Source organism: Mesoplodon bidens (genome assembly GCF_964165515.1).
Source record: "Mesoplodon bidens genome assembly, chromosome: 6".
NCBI classification, from domain to species: domain Eukaryota; kingdom Metazoa; phylum Chordata; class Mammalia; order Artiodactyla; family Ziphiidae; genus Mesoplodon; species Mesoplodon bidens.
Genome location: NC_138162.1, coordinates 12,585,947 through 12,606,490, shown reverse-complemented (window position 1 = coordinate 12,606,490; position 20,544 = coordinate 12,585,947). Strand labels below are relative to the sequence as shown.

The 20,544-nt window shown below is 41.0% G+C and overlaps 1 protein-coding gene across 3 annotated transcripts in view; it reads left to right on the top strand.

The window, feature by feature from the left end:
* The window catches only part of MRRF (mitochondrial ribosome recycling factor), a gene marked incomplete at its 5' end in the record, with an annotated part of 54,892 nt that overhangs the window by 7,618 nt on the left and 26,730 nt on the right, over positions 1–20,544 (top strand). For 2 of the 3 annotated variants that reach the window (XM_081237325.1, XM_081237327.1), the window contains 4 exons: positions 4,274–4,429; positions 8,431–8,549; positions 9,037–9,198; positions 16,104–16,195. In XM_081237325.1, coding sequence (XP_081093451.1) covers positions 4,274–4,429; positions 8,431–8,549; positions 9,037–9,198; positions 16,104–16,195 — 529 coding nt within the window. The remainder of the gene's footprint in view (positions 1–4,273; positions 4,430–8,430; positions 8,550–9,036; positions 9,199–16,103; positions 16,196–20,544) is intronic. The other variant, XM_081237326.1, reaches the window with a different exon arrangement.

The following is a 20,544-nucleotide window of genomic DNA, read 5'->3' as shown; positions in this document are numbered from 1 at the left end:
GTTTCAGAACATACAATTCTCCAAAGTAGTCATGTCAGGTTACATTCCTTCCCAGAGTGTTTTAGCTTTCTATTTGCTAAATACCCACTGTATGCTTGTGAACACTTGGTATGGTCAGCCTTTTTAATTTTAGCCATTCTGATGGGTGTGCAGTTATATCTCATTATGGTTTTAATTTATATTTCGTTGATGAATAATGATGGTGAGCACCTTTTATTTGTTTATTGCTTATTTGGATATCCTCTTTCCAGTCTTTTGCCCATTTAAAAAAATTGACTTGTAAGAATTTTAATGTATTCTAAAGATAAGACTTCTGCATATATATATGTATTGCTGATAATAATTGCCTTTTCACAGTGTTTTTTTAATGAACAGAAGTTCTTAATTTTAATGTAGACCAGCTTATCAATCTTTCTCGAGTAGTGCTCTTTTTTTCCTTTTTAAGAAATTTCCCCCTACCTTAAGGTCATAAATATATTCTGTATTATTTTATACAAGATTCATTGTTTTAAGTTTATATCTTTTTAAAAATTGTGTGTTCTATTTGGTTGCTGGTGAATAGGAATACTTTTTTTTTTTCTTTTTTGGCCGTGCCATGCAGCTTTCAGGGTCTCAGTTCCCTGACCAGGGATTGAACCCAGGCCACGGCAGTGAAAGCCCAGAATCCTAACCACTAGGACACCAGGGAACTCCCCAATTTTCTCTTTGTTCTTGAGTTAGTATTAGTAAATTATATGTTTATAGGAAGTTCTTGGCATAAAGTTGTCCATAATAGTCTCTTAAGATTATTAAAATCTCTACTGTTTTGATGACTGTGTCCCCTTTTTCTTTCTTAGTATTATTTATTTGTGTCTACTTCCCTTTTTAAAAAAAAATATTTATTTATTTATTTTTGGCTGACTTGCATCTTCATTGCTGCACGCGGGCTTTCTCTAGTTGCCTTGAGTGGGGGCTACTCTTCCTTGCAGTGCGCGGGCTTCTCATTGCTGTGGCTTCACTTGTTGCATAGCATGAGCTCTAGGTGCGCAGGCTTCAGTAGTTGTGGCCCGTGGGCTCAGTAGTTGTGGCTTGCGGGCTCTAGAGCACAGGCTCAGTAGTTGTGGCGCATAGGCTTAGTTGCTCTGCAGCATGTGGGATCTTCCCAGACCAGTGATCGAACCCATGTGCCCTGCGTTGGCAGGCGGATTCTTAACCACTGCGCCACCAGGGAAGTCCCTACTTCCCTTTTTTAATCAATTATTTTTGACAGAAGTTTGTCAATTTTATACACCTTTCTAGGAAAAGAGCTTTTAATTTTTTTGATCTCTCTTTTAAAAAACTTTATTGACTTCTGTTCTATATTGTTTACTTCCTCCCATGTTCTTGTTCTTTTTATATCCTTTGAGCTGGACAGTTAGTTCATTAATTTTCGACTTCTTTTCTTGTAAGCATTTAAGGCTGTAAATTTATAAATACAACTTTAGGTACTTCCTACAAGTTTTTGTTGTGTAGTATTTTTATTATTGTCATTTTAAATATTTTAAAATTCCACTGTGCATTTTTCTTCAGTCCATAAGTAGTTTTGAGGCCCAGAATTGTTATATTTTTCTGGTGAATTTCTTCTGTTTTTATGAAGTGCTCCTCATTGTTTCTAATAATGCATTTTGTTGTAAAATCAATTTGTCTTAAATTAATATAACTACACCAGCCTTCTTTTGATTAATATTTGCTAGGGTTATAATTTTCTGATGCCCATACATTAAACTTTCTGTGATCTTATATTTTTGTAAAATCTCTTGTATATATTATATACGACTAGATTAAAAAAAATCTTACTGAGAGTCTCTAACTTTTAACTGGTTCTTTGGTCTGGGTACTTGTATTTCTGTTATTTTATTCTACCTCTTTATTGAGGTTTTCTTTGTTCTTTTCTCCTTTCTATTGGATTAATCAAGTTTCTTTATTCTTCTTTTTTCATCTCTGCTGATTTGGAAGGTATACATTCTATTTCTTATTGTTTTGGTGGTTACTTTTAATTTCTTTTATATGTTTTTATAAAAATAAAGCACCTAGGGCTTCCCTGGTGGTGCAGTGGTTGAGAGTCCGCCTGCCGATGCAGGGGACACAGGTTCGTGCCCCAGTCCGGGAAGATCCCACATGCCATGGAGCGGCTAGGCCTGTGAGCCATGGCTGCTAAGCCTGCATGTCCAGAGCCTGTGCTCTGCAATGGGAGAGGCCACAGCAGTGAGAGGCCCGCGTACTGCAAAGAAAAATAATAAAATAAAATTTTTTAAAAAGTACCTATGGAAAAGTGCAGCTATCAAGAAAATAGCTTGATAATTTTCACTTATATAATTTTTACTTATGTAATCAGCACCCAAACCAAAAACCAGAGCATTCCCAGCATGTCAAAAGTGCCCTTTTGCTCCCTTTTAGTAACTTACCACCTTCTACCCTTTGCAGGTAACTATTATTCTAACTACTAATGATATAGTTTTACCTGTTATACTGTTTAGTATATGTTATTGTGTCTGGATTTTGCACTGTATAGTCTGGATTCTTGTGTCTAGCCTCTTTGCGTAACATCATGCTTGTGAGATTCATTTAAATTCTTCTTTGTAGTTATAGATCTTTTCCTCTTACAGTTGTATAGTATTTCATTCATAAAGAATATTTATCCATTCTAATATTGATGGGCATAACTTAAAATTTTTAACATGCATACTTGGTTTAACACTAAAGTTGAAGATATTATTTCCATTGTTTCTTGCTTCTATTGTTGCTCTTGGAAATTATTTCTAGCTTCTATTGTCGCTATTATTCTAAATTTTGATCCTTTATGCATAATTTGTCTTTTCTCTGGCTGTTTTCACAATCTCTGTCCTTGGTTTTCTGCATTCACAAAATGTCTAGGTATGAATTTGCTTTTATTATCCTGTTTGGAACTTGTGTTTCTAAATCTGAAGATTCACCTCTTTCATCAGTTCTGACAATTCTAAGCCATTAGCCTGTTAACTTAAGACCAGTGAGATTTCAAGCAAGATGGTGATACAAGCAAATAAATGTTCAAAAAAATAAATCACTCTGCTGCTAACTGGTTGGTTACTTTGGGCAAAACATTTAAATGTCTTGTGCCTCAAATTTCTCATCTGTAAAACGGGGACAATAATAATCTCTGTTTTTCCTCCGTCAGAGAGCTGCTTTGAATATCTAAAAGAAGAATGTACTTGAAATTGCATTGCAAATTGTAATATGGTATACAAATAGCTCAGGATCTAGCTCACTGTAGATGTTCAATAAAATTTGTTGTGAATGATCTCAATAAATGTTTGTTGAATACTTAATAAATAAACTAGTGTAGGATAATATTATTTAAATATTTTTATTCTTTTTCTCCTTCCCACACCCTCCTTAAAGAAATGCAAGACTATTTGTAATACTCATGGGAGTGATCTATGCATATACACATTATAGATGCATATGAAAAATCGCTATGTTGGTTTAGATATAAATTAGAATTTTATTCAGTTCTCAGTATTGTTGCTTTCTAAAATATACGCCATTGTCACTACTACCAGTGGTGTTTAATGTTGCTAAACTACTGTTGTTTTTATTGTCTGTACCAGCCATCAGATACTTTGCATATCCTTGTCTTATGATTCATTTTTAAATGAATTAATATATTTTATGTATCTCCAATTACATTTTATGAAGACAATTTAATGGAAAGTTCATGGGTTTAAAATTAGGCACATCTGGGACCAAACCTTGTCTTTACTATTTCATGACCTTGTGACATTAGGCAAAGTCACTCTACCTTTCTCATCTTCTGTTTATTTTTCTGAAAAATAAGGAATTCATTCACTTATGGAGTGTCTGCCATGTGGATAGTGCTCTTTTAGGTATTTGAATTACTTAATTTGTATCCTTGCAGCAACCTGGCAGTATAGATATTATTCCTGTTTCATAGGAAAGGAACCTGATATCAGAGAAGTAGAGTAACTTGCTCAAGGTCATAAAGGTCGTATGCATTATAGCCCATATTTTCACCTGGGTGTCTCATTATAAAACCTGTGCCTTCACTAATATCTGAGAAAGTGCTTTGTGTGATGCTGGGTCCCAGGTTGACAGTAAGTGTAGGCTCTTTTTTAGGGCCTACACTTAGTGACAATGTTCTGTAATTTTCTAGCACTTGGCTTTTTTCCCTGCACATAGTAGGTATTTCTTAACTCACTGTTTATTGTCTCTGTTTATGCTGCTGTTTTTTTTTGTTCATTGAATGTTGACTTTCTAGCCAAAGGGAAAGGACAGTCCCAAACCAGAATGAATCTTAACAGTACCTTGGTTGAAGATATAATCAGCTTGGAAGAGGTGGATGAAGAAATGAAGTCGGTGATAGAAGCGCTCAAGGATAATTTCAATAAGACTGTCAATATAAGGACCTCACCAGGTTAGTGACTGAACCTGTGTTTTGGAGAGGGGCATGGTGGCAAAAACATTGCTTTGGCAGAGCTGGGTTTTAGTCCTAGCTTTATCACTTACTAATTGGTGACCACGGGCAGTTACTTTACTTCTCTGGTTTTCAGTTTCCTTGTCTAATTCCTACCTTCTAGCTTTGGGATGGGTAAATAAATGAGGTAACATGTGTAATGGTTCTAGCACAGTGTCCAGCACATATTAACACTACATTTATCCATTTAGCAAATACTTACCTGCTATGAACTAGGCATTGTGCTGGTATACAGTGAACAAAATAGGTATGGTCTTTGTTCTCATGGAATAATACTCTCAAAAAATGGAAATTTTATTATTGCTGTACTCTATACACTTGTAGGTATTTAGTCTCATAGTAACTGACATCTTTGGTCTGATTTTTCCAATTTGTCCTATTTGGCCGTTCTTATTGTGTACTGGGAACCAACTGGCTGGAGACCTGCCCACCTGAGGCATTTCTGTACCCCTGAGCTTGACCAGGAAGATTCCGTTTGGGTTAATAACTTCCTGAAAGTGGCTTTCCTAAGTGGGAAATGTCAGAACTGTCTAAGAGAACTGTTTGCAGATGTGATGGAAGAAGTGAGTTGTCAGCTAATGGTGCAGGCAGGCAGGAAAAATCCAATTGCTGTTAAATTGGCCTTTTGGAAATTGTCATCATCCTAGAGTCAAGCCCGGGACCCCCTCGGAAAGTATCTGTGGGAGCTTGCACTGCTCCCACTCACATCTTGCTTGGGGTAGTTCACAAGGAAACTAGAAGGTATTTCATGAACTTGTTCTTAAGAAAACCAAGTGAAAAGTATACGGCTTCATTTATAAACACCAGCAGAAACATACAGAGTTCAGAGACGAGATCCAGTGTGAAACCAGAAGACCATTCCGTCATTTGTCAGCCCTGGACTGGGGCATTTCTGCCTTTGCTGACAGTAGAGCGTGCCATTCAATCTCTCCCAACTGTTTATTTTAAACTTGCTTATTATTTTAGGTATGAAGCTGATAAAGTGCTTTGTCTCCCCTGTGCTTTCTGCCCTGTTAACATTCTGCAGCCGAAACCAGAGAGCGGTTTGAGAGGAGCTCGGGGAGAAATGTGATACTTAAAATTAGCCAGCAAGCTCCACTCTTGTTGAACTTAAAAAGATGATGGGCCTGGAAAGAGGCTGGGAGTGTAATTTGTTAAATGTTAACCTCTGCGAAAATGAGGGGCAGGAATGAGGCTGAGGGAGATTCTCGCTGGGGACAGATTGAGGGAAAAGGATTTGATGCATTATGTCGATACGGATTTAGGGAATGGGAACCACCACAACTGCGTACTGAAAAGCCCATGTTGGGACTTCTGTGGCAAAGGATCTTATGGCAAATCAGGAAGGCTGAATTAAGATCCGTTTTCAGAAGGCCTCCCATTGGTATTTCCTCTTTGCTTCTTTCTCTTCAGGGTTATGTCTGTGCAATGTTCTGTGTAGAAATTTGGGCCATGAAGAGACTTGGGTGAAACAGGCTAAAGACTGGCTAAAGACTTAGCCAGTCTTTTATTTTATTTTATTTTTTTGCCAGATTCTTCCATACCATCTTTCATTACTATCTGAACCAGCAGGCACTTTTCCTCTTACACGTCCATCTACCAGCAGTTTCTTCTGTCTCCAAGATAGTTGATTGCTTTTAATAGTTGTCTAAAATACAGGTTTATTTCTTTGTTCATTCTTGTCCTCTCATTCATTCATCCATCCATCCATACATTCATTTATTCATCAAAGCATTATTGAGCACTTATTCTGTGCTGACTAATAGGTGCTGTAGATACAGAGAGAAAAGACATTGTCCCCACCTTCCAAGAGCCTAGATCCTAATGTGAAGGGATAGACAAGTAAACCAACATGTGTAAAACCATATAGCAAAGCAGAGTGGTGAAGACCATGGCTTTGGAGTTGATCACACCTGGGTTTGAATTCAGGCTCCATTATTAAGAGCTCTTGTGACCTTGGACAAGTTATACTCTGTGCCTCAGTTTCCACATCTGTAAAATGGTGGAGCTGTCTCATAGGGTTATTGTGATAATGAAAGCAAATAAGTTACAGAAAGCATTTAGCACCATGTCTTGCCATGGGAGGTGTTCAGTAAATATTGGTTGCCATTATTGTAGAAGTATGCATAGGATCCTCGGGAGCTCATAAAGGGTTTGTAATCCAGCCTAGGAGGTCAGACAGGATTTCTGAGATTAGATACAATCATAGCTGAGTGTTAAAGAGTGAGCAGGAGTTACCTGAGCAGAGAAGGGCATCCTCAGTAGAAGGATCCTGAGGCAAGAGAGAACAGGCTGTATTAGAGAAATTGTAAGTAGGTTAGTTTGGTTAAAATATAGGAGAAAGTTGAAAAGTAATAATAATAGTTAGCATTTATTGGGCTATTACTTACATATGCCAGGACACAATTATAAGTGCTTTCCATAAATTCTTTCATTTAACCCTCATAACAACTCTGTGAGAGAAGTATGATTTTAATGCCCCATTTAGAAATCAGGAAACAGACGCCCAAAAGGTTGAAGGGACCTTCCTAAGGTCACACAGTCAGGAAGTGGCAGGGTTGGTATTTGAACCCAGGTCACTGGTTTTCAGAATCATGGACTTTTCCAGATTGAAGCCAGTGGTGTCAACAGCCTTCTATCTTGTGATGGTGAATTGAGTACTGTGCTTCAAATCAGATCTTTGGGCCATGGTATGGTACTGCATTATTCTAACAACCATTTGCTGAGACAACTCCCAATTTGTTTAAAAAATTGACCTCCAGCCCCCGACCCTTTACTCTTTGTGTATCAGAATGAGCCATCTGTGAGTGGTTCTTAAAGTGAATGGTAATGTTTCCTTTTAGTTTTCATTTGCATAGGAAATCAGGGAGTTTGAATAACACCCCTTTTCCATCTGTAACTATATACTTGCCTTCTTGACAAGAAAATTTTGCCCAGGGTTTTCCATAATTCAGATAGAGACAAAGATCAGATACAGGATAACAGTGACGTGGTCATAGTTGGTAGGGGTTTTTTTTGTTTGTTTTATGTTTTTTGTTTGTTTTTCTTCCTAAAGGGAATCTAAGTGCCAAAATCAAGGTGGTATCAGGGAGCAGCTCCCAACCTGGCTGTATGTCAGAATCATGTGGTAATCTTTAAAAAAACTACAAGCTCCCCCAAAATCACAGGCTCCCAAGCCCCTGCAGAATCAGGCTGTCTGGGGGTGGGGCCCAGGAATCTACGTGAAAAGCTCCCTGGGGATTCTGACGCACAACCAAATTTGAATTCCACTGATACGGGAAAGAGCCTTGATGAGAATTGGAAGCAAGCACACCTGAGCTGGAGCTTGGCTCTCGCTCCTTTTCCTTCGTTAGCTCTGTGATCTGGCCCATTTAACTTCCCCAGGTCTCTTTCTCTGGTGTCAAGTGGAGACAGTGATAGTGTTAGAGACTAGTTGTGAAAACTAAAAGGCCTAATAAGTGGTGACTATTTTTATGTTTATTTTTGGTGCCTATGGTATACTTGCTTGTTTATATTTAGTTATAATCCTCACTTTAATCCTGTAAAGTATTTTTTAATTGAGTTGGAAACCGAGGTACCGAGAACATGACTAACTTGCCTGAGGTTTCATGTTAGTAAACGGCAGTGTTGCTGGAGGGGTGACCAGCCCTTTCCAGTCTCAGCTCTCAAAGTCACGTGTCACAGGAAACCGCTCAGGGCCAGGCAGAGCGGGACTGTTGGCTGCCCTGGTGCTGGTAAGCAGTTGCAACCTAGTTTTGTCAACCTTTCAAAGCTCCTTCCATCACATGATGCCACTGCTCCTGTGGAAGCCCCTTGAACCATCTTGCCACATTAGTAAGGGATCCCTAAACATAAGTTGAATCGGAATTGATAGAGATTTAGATATGGGGCTACTAAAGTCCTTCTGAATTCAAAGACCCTTTATTTCATTTTTCTTTTAGGATCCCTTGATCATATCACTGTGGTAACTGCTGATGGGAAACTTGCTCTAAACCAGATTGGCCAGATCTCCATGAAGTCGCCACAGCTGATTTTGGTGAATATGGCCAGCTTCCCAGAGGTAAGGTGGCCTTGCTAAAGGGGTCCCTCTCCATGGTCTCTTTTGGAATGCAGGAGGCTGAGTCGAGTCAGGAGAACGTGTTCCCTCTAGTTTGGGATGAAACAAGAGAGAAGGCATAATAAAGGGAACTTCAGGATAAGAAAAGCTCTCTTCCTGTTTGTAAGTGTCTTTTCTGTTTAACTCAAACACTATAGAGGCCAGGCGAGTAATTGGGATACTGACACGGGCCCCATCTAAGACAAACGGTAGTGGCAGTGCAGTGATGGGAAGGGCCGGGGTAAACTGTAGCTCCCATGCCCTGTCTGAAGGGAGCAGCCTTTGCCCAGCTCTTGTTGATCCTTCCCAGGCAGAAATGCAGGCCTGGTAATTAGATATTACCAGGCGTTAAGATGTTTGTTTACAGAAGAAGCCAGTAACCCCAATTTTTATATATGATCTTTGTTAAATGTTGATAACTAATTCCCTTTTTTGTGTGTTTTGTTTTAAGACTATGACAAAACCTAATGGGCCACGTTTGCTCTGTGGGCCACCAGTCTGTGACTTTTGCATTAGTATTTGGAGCAGACCTTTCCAGGAATTCACATTCCTTTCAAACTGGACTGACCATTGCAGAATATTGCACAGAGCACAGTGCTTCCAAGGCTGGAAGGTGGGTTGCATTAGATCATTGCAACCTGGAGGCTATGATTTTAAGTCTGGTTGAGGAAGGTAAATGGGTTTTTCCTTATTGGTCCAGTAAGAATTGACCTGGATTGGGAATCCTTGAGGACCTGGAATCGGGTCCCACCTGTCCCGCCAGCTGGCTGTTTGACCTTGTGTAGGTTGCATCACTTTCTGGGTCTCCCATTTCCTCATCTGTTAATTTGAGGTAAAGGAATCTGAAGTCTCTCCCTATTCCGACGGTCTGTTTCAGTAGTTCTAGCCCAAAGACAGAGACCAAAGTTGAAACTGCTGGATTTGACAAACTGGGTTAGAGATATGAGTAAGAGAAAGCCCTTGCTATGAGCAGGCTGTTTCAAATACAAGGGCTCTTGTAGCTGATGTGCTGGGCACATTTGTGAGGGGTATTACTCACTACTCCACCAATCTGTTCTCTATACGGCAGCCTGAGCGAACTTGTAAAGATGTCTCTCGGATTATGTCCTTCCCAGGCACCGGGTTTATCAGTGGCTTCAAGTAATCTTTAAGTAAAAGATGACTGTGGCCTAGAAGGCTTTTCATGAAATGGCCCCTGCCTGTCTCTGCAGATTCTCCAGTCTTGTGCCACTGCCACCCTTGCACACGGCTCTAGCCACACTAGCCTTTCAACTCCTCAAACCCTTTGCATCCTCAGGGCCTTTGCATATGCTCTTTCCTTTGCTCGGAACACTCTTGTCTGGCTAATTGCCACTCATATTTTGGATCAGAGCTTACATACTACTTTCTCAGGGAAGTCTTCCCTAATCTACCCAATCTCAATTATTCCTCCACATTCACCACTTTTACACAGCACAGTTCTTTTTCTTCACTGTACTTGTCATTATCAATAGTTATACAGTTATTTACATCTTAATTTTCCAGCTCACTTTCACTAGATTGTAAGCTTGGAATGTAGGACTCATGTCTAACTTGCTCTAACTTACGCCTAGCACTCTGCCTGACACAGGGATGCACTCAGTAAATTTTCCTCAAATGGATGAATATGTGTCACTAGGTTGATGGAAGGGAGACACTCATTCCTGGTGTCACCGAGGAGCAGAGTAATGGACAAACCTCTGAACCACTGAGGCCTCTCTGCCTTGTTCATCTAATCCCACAGGCACTGCGGGCCAATTTAGGGAATAGCCTCCTAATTACACAGTTTGAAGACCTCATCAGGCAGATTGCTTTTCAGAGCCAGCCACTTCTGTTATTAAATAGCAAATGGCATTCACAGAAGAAGCACCTGATTGGCCACCAGAGCATCTTATGAGGCAGGAGGAGGTATTAACAGCTTAATTTTTTCTTAGGAAGTTGGAGTATATCTTCATTTTTCAAGCAAAGCATCTTTGCCATTTCTCCAAGTTGAAATTCTGTGGGTTTTGAAAAAAAACATTTACAGTCATCTCACTAGAGAGGTTCTTTCCAAGGCCAGAGTGAGGAAGCGTGAGTTACATTGTCTTTTGAATTCCTTTATCTCATCTGGTGTATATATTAAACAAATAGCTCCAACTAAACATTTCCTTCCTCCAGTTTAGAAGCTGTCCATGCCGTACCCAGGTTTATAGCTTCAAAATGCTGAGCTAATCCTCACTGTGTTTATATAATTCCTTTCTGTTTCATATGCGGTTGGCTTTCTTCTCAAACCTGAGCATTTCTGTGTCATGCCCTAGAGACATGATGCAGATTTACATGCAGAATCTTTTCAGATGCATCAAGGACAGAAAACTGCGTTGCATTTGTTAAGCATGTGTCCTGCTTGATAAATGATGCAGTTGCTGCCTTCCATAAACTTGCCTGCAGCTAGAGTTAATGATTGGAAAAAAAGAAGGGAGTAAAAAAACCACAGCACAATTTGAAAAGGCAAATGAAAAAAAAAAATTCTGCAGGCTCCCTTATTGCTCTTGTGGCAGTAAGAAAGCAAATGTGTGCTGAGCGCCTACGGTGTGACCAGGCACTGCTTTCTCATGTTTTGCTTCATGTGATCAACACGGATACTCTTTATTTTATTATTATTATTATCTTTATCATTAAAAAGTGGTTTTATTCATTTAATTAATTAATTTATTTTTTAACATCTTTACTGGAGTATAATTGCTTTACAATGGTGTGTTAGTTTCTGCTTTATAACAAAGTGAATCAGCTATAAATATACATATATTCCCATATCTCTTCCCTCTTGCGTCTCCCTCCCTCCCACCCTACCTATCCCACCCCTCTAGGTGGTCACCAAGCACCGAGCTGATCTCCCTGTGCTATGCAGCTGCTTCCCCCAGCTGTCTATTTTATATTTGGTAGTGTATACATGTCCATGCCACTCTCTCACTTTGTCCCAGCTTCCCCTTCCCCTTCCCTGTGTCCTCAGGTCTATTCTCTAGTAGGTCTGCATCCTTATTCCCATCCTGCCCCTAGGTTCTTCATGACCATTTTTTTTTTTTAGATTCCATATATATGTGTTAGCATACGGTATTTGTTTTTCTCTTTCTGACTTACTTCACTCTGTATGACAGGTCCATCCACCTCACTACAAATAACTCAATTTCGTTTCCTTTTATGGCTGAGTAATATTCCATTGTATATATGTGCCACATCTTCTTTATCCATTCATCTGTTGATGGACACTTAAGTTGCTTCCATTTCCTGGCTGTTGTAAATAGAGCTGCGATGAACATTGCGGTACATGACTCTTTTTTTTTTTTTTTTTTTTTTTTTTTTGCGGTACGCGGGCCTCTCACTGTTGTGGCCTCTCCCGTTGCGGAGCACAGGCTCCGGACGCGCAGGCTCAGCGGCCATGGCTCACGGGCCCAGCCGCTCCGCGGCATGTGGGATCTTCCCAGACCGGGGCACGAGCCCGTATCCCCTGCATCGGCAGGCGGACTCTCAACCACTGCGCCACCAGGGAAGCCCCATGACTCTTTTTGAATTATGGTTTTCTCAGGGTATATGCCCAGTAGTGGGATTGCTGGGTCATATGGTAGTTCTATTTTTAGTTTTTTAAGGAACCTCCATACTGTTCTCCATAGTGACTGTACCAATTCACATTCCCACCAACAGTGCAAGAGGGTTCCCTTTTCTCCACACCCTCTCCAGCATTTATTTGTAGATTTTTTGATGATGGCCATTCTGACTGGTGTGAGATGATATCTCACTGTAGTTTTGGTTTGCATTTCTCTAATGATTAATGATGTTGAGCATTCTTTCATGTGTTTGTTGGCAATCTGTATATGTTCTTTGGAGAAATGTCTATTTAGGTCTTCTGCCCATTTTTGGATTGGGTTGTTTGTTTTTTTGTTGATATTGAGCTGCATGAGCTGCTTGTAAATTTTGGAGATTAATCCTTTGTCAGTTGCTTCATTTGCAAATATTTTCTCCCCTTCTGAGAGTTGTCTTTCCGTCTTGTTTATGGTTTCCTTTGCTGTACAAAAGCTTTTACGGATACTCTTTAAAATTAAAGTTTATTCCATTTTATAGATGAGGGAACTGAGGCTCAGAGAAGTAGAACCTCTTCTGCAGGTTCACGCTGTTGTGGTAGAGCCAAGATTTGAACATGGGTCTGTTGGACTCTAAAGGCTGTGCTCCTTTCACCATCCATTGGTTAATTCCACAAATATTTTTTGAGTCCCTGCAAGTCAGCTGTTGACTGGAACCCAGATTGTCAAGGATTTGTTCAGCTGTCTACAAAAGTTTCATCGTCTTTTGTCCTGTAGCGTAGACAAGCCCATAGACGCGAATGAGTTAGATTTATTAGTTTAAGAACAGTAATAGCAGACATTGCTAATTGATCGCAGCACGCTTGCCTGCCTGACCCCAGGTGGGGTCTGTGATCTTTCTCGACCCAGTACTCCAAGCAGCTGCAACCAGTGAGTCAGTGTGATCACTGGAGAACAGCCTACTTGTGGGCATCCCTTCAGTGAGGGGATAAAAGCTAGGAGAGGGAAATGAGATAGAAGTATATGCCTTTTTGTCTGAACCACGAGTAGTTCAGAAGTCATGTTGGGAAAATGACTGTAATTCCCTGAGTTTCTGTATCCTTCCATATCAAACTAAAATATACATGTTTAGAGTATTTTAGAACTACCTCTTTTAGTAGATTTCTTTGCAAATGAAACCTCTCTTGGTTCACATTTTTTATGCATGTGAAAGGACACAGAACATGTATAAAATAGTATAAAATAAGGGTTTTTTTCGTGTGTGGGGGGCTTATAAACATGAAGTAAAAGTAAGGAGATGAGCTTTTCTAGCAGGTCTGAGTCAGTGCATTAATGTACTTACTCAACAAGCTTTTACTGAGCACTTACCACACACTAGGCCCTGAGCCTTGGACTGGGAATATGTAAATACTGAGACATAGTTCCTGCCCAGCTTGGAAGCAGCAGTGGGTACTCCCTTGCTTGCCTGGGAAGGCTGTGTGGCAACACTTGGGTCAGAGGGTGAAAGGAGGGTGGTGGTGGTGGGATGATCCAGCTGAGTTATCAGTCAGCCAGTGAGAAGCTTCAGAAAAGGAAGATTAGGAGACTTGAAATCAGGCCGCTCCTTCAAAGTGGTCATTCTCCTTTTATTGTTAACTTTAGAAATCTGTGTTTCATTTTATTATGGAAGATGGCAGTTTTCTTGCAGAGGAAAATTTCATTTCTTCATCCAGCTCTTTTATTTACCTTGGCCATACCCTTTATACACCAGACCTAGTTCCAAATTCTTTCTGGCTATTAGAAAAAAATCAAATTCCCTGTGCCACAATTACTGAATACATTGAGCTAGGGGATCTGGAAGGTAACAGAGACAAAGAAAGTAACATCACTGGATGGAGAGGTAACTGGAGGCATGATGGGCGAGGTCTTCACTCCCTTGCTCTTGGTTTTCAGGGACTGTATCTCTTGTATGAGGGATGTGACCTTTACCAGCAGGTCTCTGCATTCGTAAGGAAGGGACTGTACCTGGTTATGTCCAAGGTCCCTTCCAGCTCCAGTAGTCTATGGTCAGAGGTACATTTTAAGAATTTACAGTTTTGGGCTTCCCTGGTGGCGCAGTGGTTGGGAGTCCCCCTGCCGATGCAGGGGACGTGGGTTCGTGCCCCGGTCTGGGAGGATCCCACATGCCGCGGAGCGGCTGGGCCCGTGAGCCATGGCCGCTGAGCCTGCGTGTCTGGAGCCTGTGCTCCGCAGCGAGAGAGGCCACAACAGTGAGAGGCCCACATACCGCGAAAAAGAATTTACAGTTTTAAGCAGTGGACACAGTGTTAAATTCTGTAGCCCGAGGGGATGACTTGTCTGCATGTGGAATGCCGGTTTGTCTTTTTGACCTTATGATAACATGTCATGTCCCTGTAGAATTCAGGTCATTTAAAAATGAAATGGATGTGGTTTTTAGGCACTCCCTTAAAAAACAAAACAAAACCTGGAAAAGTAAAATAGGTGTGCAGCAAACCCCATTTATTTAAACCAGAAAGTCTAGGGAGGAGCTCAAGGCTGGGAATTGGCTCTGTGAATCCAAGCAATGTGGATTGGCTCTTGTCAAACCTAAAATTCTTTTGAAAATGTCAGAGGCCTTGTTTTCATGAATTCCACATTGTCATGCCAGTGAAATTATCTGTCTTCCACACTGCTTTCTTTTATGCTTTAGGATTGCAAGCCAGGTGTGGTTATAATGTTGCTTGAGGTGAGATGAGGCACTTGGGGGAAATCAGTGTACCAGTGTGCCACCTGGCACGTTAGAGAGCAAGGCTGTGTCAGAGAGACCCTGGAGGATGTCAGGACAGCAGTGCATCAGGGAATAATATTCAGTATTCTGAAATAAGCCATAATGGAAAAGAATATGAAAAAGAATATGTATGACTGAATCACTTTGCTGTACAGCAGAAGTTAACACAACATTGTAAAACAACTATACTTCAATAAAATAAATTTTAAAAAAAAAAGAGGGACTTCCCTGGTGGTGCAGTGGTTAAGACTCTGCGCTTCCACTGCAGGGGGCATGGGTTTGATTCCTGTTTGGAGAACTGAGATCCTGCATCCCGCATGCCTCGTGGTGCAGTCACCAAAAAAAAAAAAAAAAAAAAAAAAAAAGACAGCAGTGCATCAGCTAAGTGATGATATCAGCTCGTCGTTATTTGGGGGTTTTGTGCGTTCTTCATTTATTGAATACGTTTATATAATAGCGCCCCTTGCCTGGGTGTTACAGGCACCCAGGCACAGAACAAGATGCATGGCTCACGTTACCTCATTTATTCCTCTTTGAGGTACAGTACCGCAGGGTCTCAGATTACAACATGGAGGCTCAGAGAAGTCAAGCTTGTTGCCCAGGGTCACATGGTTAGCAGAGCTGGGATTTGAGCTGAGATCTTTCACGCTACCTTTCTTGGTGCACACACCAGCAGAGATTCATTGCTCATGCCAAAACATGAGTGAGGTTGGTGTGAGCATAGATGCGAATGAGTTAAATTTATTTACTCATTTCAAATCGGCACTGGTATATTTTGAGTGTAAAATGTCAACTGGGATTTTTAATGTGTAAAATCTTTCAGCTGTCTTTACACCAGTCTTTGCACAGATCAGCCCTCCTCCCTTGAGGATTTATTGTGGTTTTGATTTGTGTTGCCTCAAACCATTGAAATCTTTTCAAAGAAGCAGAGCTGTTTTCTTTTTCTTTTTTCTTTCTCTTTGCTTTTTCCCTCCCGCAGTACACTAGTACCAGGAGTGGACATAGTTTGCTATTCAGCTTGATCAAAGCACTCTACACCAATGTAACTTCCTGATCTTACTGGTAACAGAACTAAATGTTTCCATGTTCTGCCAAGATGGGTTGCCAGTTATCGATGGAGGGCTTGCATCTGGTAATAATTATTTACTAATTCTGTTTACCTTTTGATCTGGTTTTCAGTGTACAGCTGCAGCTATCAAGGCTATAAGAGAAAGTGGAATGAATCTGAACCCAGAAGTGGAAGAGACGCTAATTCGGGTACCTATTCCCAAGTACGTCTGGCTGAAATTCACATATTTTGACGTAATGGGGCAGTTGTCTTTGGAAGGAAACCAACACTCCATGATCCTTTAGACTGATAGCGTACTTTACCTGTACGTCTCATCCTGGCAGACTCCAGCATCTTTTGAGATCCGGTTTACTTATTCAGATGCAGCAGTGAATCTGACAAAGTTCTTGTCCTCATGTACTTTACATTCTGATTGGGAAGATAGGACACATAAATAGAGAAAGTCATTCCAAATAATGAAATGCTGTGAGGAGAGAAAAGGCAATGTGATCCAGTAGAGAGTGCCTTGATGAGAGTGATGGTGGCAGGGACAGCTTTAGCTGGGGAGGACTCTAAGGGAAGTCACATTTTTACTGACAGTTGAATAATGAGGAAGAGCCAGCCTAGGGGAAGAGCTTTCCAGGCAGAGTGAACAGATAGCCCAAAGGCCCGGAGTCCGAAAGATCTCGACACTTGTAATCTCTAACCCAAGTTCCTTGAAGAGTCATTTTCCCATTAATCCTCACTTGTTGAAGAATTTTAGGCATAAGAACAGAATATTGTTAATTACGTAAATATATAGAACTTAAGAGTTTCAAATGCATAAGATGTACGTTTATTTTTAAATTAAAAAAGAAATGATAAGACCTTGGTATATTTGATGAAGAGAAAGCCATTGTGTCTGAAACACAGTGAGGGAGGGAAAGAGTGGGCCTGGGGGTGATGGGCTGGTGAGAGGACGGTGCTTCAGGCGTTACAGGCCGTGGTGAGGAGTGTGGGCTGTGCTCTCATTGTAGTGGGAAGCCATTGGAAGCACTTAAGCAGAGGAGTGATATGATCTGATGTTGACTTTTCAAAGGTCTCTCTGGCTGCCAATTAACAAGTGGAATGCAGGGCAGACGCAGGGAGCATAGTCGGGAGGCCACTGCAGTAGTCCAGGTGAGATATAAATCTTCTCACATTCCATAGCAGGCAGAATCAGTTTCTCCTTCTGTAATCTCATTTCTTAGTTGTTTCTAAACCCCTATTCCTACACAGTGCCCCACATCTAGCAAGTCCCAAATAAGTGTTGAATTCATTCATTCAGTCACTCAACAAATATTTATTAAGCACTAACTACATGCCAGGCCCTTTCCTAGTTGTTGAGATAGGGCAGTAAACAAACAATAAGAAGTCCCCATCCTCCCAGGGCTTTCTTTATTGTCGAGTAGGCACAGTAAAAAGAAAAACAAATAACTACGTAATGTAATGTCAGGTGATGATAAGGACTATGAAGAAAAATAAGCAGGCTAAGGGGATAGAGAGAGTTGGGGGTTTTATTGTAGGCAGGAAGGTTCAGGAAGGAAGTGACGTTGGAGCAGAGACCTAAGTGAAATGAATGAATGAAGCTTCCAAATAACTAGAAGTGGAGTGTGACACTTGTTGAGTCATTGTGTGCCACACATCATCCCGTACTCCTTTATATAGATTGCCTCATTTGTCACGCAATCTCTGTAAAGTAGGTTTTTCCCCAGGTGTGGAAATTTAGGCTCAGAGAGGTAAAGTAATATCTCTGAGGTCACACAGCTTATGCTGAAGCTGAGGCCTAAACGCAGGTTTAGTTGATTCTAACGCCTCATGATGTACCCGTGCTAACAACAAGAATTAATACCAACACTGAGAGCCCAGGAACTTTCCCACTGAACTTGTTTCTTGCTTTATGGCCAGAAAATGGCCTCCTTATTCCATTGTGTACTCGGTACTCTGTAAGTCAGAATTAACACTCTGCTTTGAAATCATGTTATTTGGGAGCAATATAACCTAGTGTTTAAGAAGCAGATAAACCTGAGTTCAAGTCCAGTACCTGTTTGCTTGGTTAGTTCATTGATTTGCTTAGCAAATTTTCTACAAATGTGTAATGTTCCAGCCTCTGTGCTGGGTGCTGGGGATGTACGTGGACCTGATGTTTGCCTTTGTGGAATTCAAGGCTGTGCCGGGCCCCTTGTTTATATTACCGGCAGCTTACCTGTGGACTTTACTGTTACCCATAGTTTATAGATGAACAAATTGAAATTCAGAGAAGTTAAGAGACTTGCTGAAGATCACATGGCCAGTTAGTAGCAGTCAGGATTTGAATCCTGAGTTTTTCTGTTACCAAGTCCAGGCTCTTTCTCCTGCACTCTCTATATATAGATGGGTAATTCTGGAAAGTGCCAAGTGTACTCATGGACATCAGAAGCAAGACTTGCAAGTGGAATGGATAGTAGTCAGCAGCTTTATTTTTTCGTTCTTGCTCTCCTGTCTGTGAAATCTTGGAAAAGCCACTTAACCTCCCTGAGCCTCGGGTTCCTGATGCACAGGATGGAGGGGTTGTTCTCAGTGGTCTGCCAGGTCCCTTCTGGAGCTCCAGAATGCTGTGATGCTGTGAATTTATGCCGCTAAATGCTCGTTGCTGACTTGGATTCTTCTTAGAGTGGCCCATTGTAGATCATATGTTTCTTTCAAAGAGCTCGTTGATATAACGTGCACCTCTGCAGCCCCACATGAGTTAATGATTGCCCTTGTGCATTGTATATAAGTTTGAAAGATCAGTGAGTTTAACTTGAATTTCCAAAGACACGGGGATCTGTTACATTATATTTTGCATTATTTTATGTTGGTTAATGGGTGTAATCCAAGAGAAAGTTGACGGACCAAAACCGTCTGCTCCTGCAAACCTCATTTTTTATATACTTTCTTCCCTTTGACAAGGTGGTAAGGTCATGAGGCCCCTCACTGAATTATACGTTTGGTAGTTTTCCAGATAAAAAATGAATGATCTGTTCTTTATTATGGAGGCTGTGTCATGTGAGAGGATAAAGGCTGATTTAGATGTAAAGGGGACCAAGGTTTTTATTTGGTTTTGGCAGTAACTTCCATATGACTCTGGGCACGTCACCCTAACAGCTTGCTGCCTTCTAGCTCCTTATTTGTAAAATAAATGAAATAATACATAATGATAGCTAGAGCTTTGGTGAGATTAGCAGAGAAAATAGATTAAGTAGCGTGATCTCCTTAGAGGAAAGAAGCTATATAAATGTAAGATACTAATATTATCTCAGTAGACAAATTTTTCCATATATACATAATTTGACTTTAGGAGAAAAGGAAGGAGTGAGGAAGGGGACGGATATGTTGAGTACCTACTATGTGCCAGGAACTGTTAGGTGCTTGACATATACAGGAAAAGTGGAAAAGTCTAACGGTTAAATTTGTGCCTTGTATCACAAAAGCATGAAATTGCGTTCTCACTCTTCTGCTTTTTAGCTGTGTGACAATGGCAACTGTCTCTACCTCTCTGAATCTCAGAGAGCTCTTCTGTAAAATATTTATGGGACTGGCCTTATATAGTTATTGGGAGATTCCAGTGAGATAATGTGCACAAAGCTTTTGATGTTTAGCAAGCACCCAGTTAATGCTAGCAAATGTTCCTTCATTCCTTTTCATAAATAGATAGGCGCATCCCTCCCTTCAAAGGATGGGGAAACTGAGATTCCAAGAGGTGAGGCATTGGCTCCAGGTCACGCAGCTGGTAATTGGCAAAGCTGCAAGGAGGAAAATAACACACTAAAGCTTATGTTAGGAGTTTGGGAGGTGGGAGGGAATCAGAAGCATAAATTCCCATGATCAGTTTCTGATGCTAAAATTTCAAGTTTAGTTCTATAAAAATTTACCCTTCCTGGGCTTCCCTGGTGGTGCAGTGGTTGAGAATCTGCCTGCTAATGCAGGGGACACGGATTCGAGCCCTGGTCTGGGAGGATCCCACATGCCCTGGAGCAACTGGGCCCGTGAGCCACGACTACTGAGCCTGCGCGTCTGGAGCCTGTGCTCCGCAACAAGAGAGGCCGTGATAGTGAGAGGCCCGCGCACCGCGATGAAGAGTGGTCCCCGCTTGCCACAACTAGAGAAAGCCCTCGCACAGAAACGAAGACGCAACACAGAAAAATAAATTAATTAATTAATAAACTCCTACCCCCAACATCTAAAAAAAAAAAATTTACCTTTCCTGGTTGATTGTGATTCTTCCTCTGCCTAATGATAGTCTTCAAGTTTGCTTTTTTGCCTTCACTCTGGATGATGCCCAGAGCTAAGTTGTATTTTCAGTTGCAACAGATCTCAGCTGGTACCTCACCCTCATCACACTCCTCTGATTCTTATATTCTTATTTAAATGAGTCTACTGAGTACGTGACTCTTCTTATAATCTGCCTCTGATCATTTTGGGAGGTAGGCGGAGAATAAATCCTAAAGCCATAACAGGTCAAACTTGGAGCCTGGGTGGTGCATATCACCAAGCCTTCTTTTCAAAGCCTCTGCGAATCCAGCTGTGTGTGGG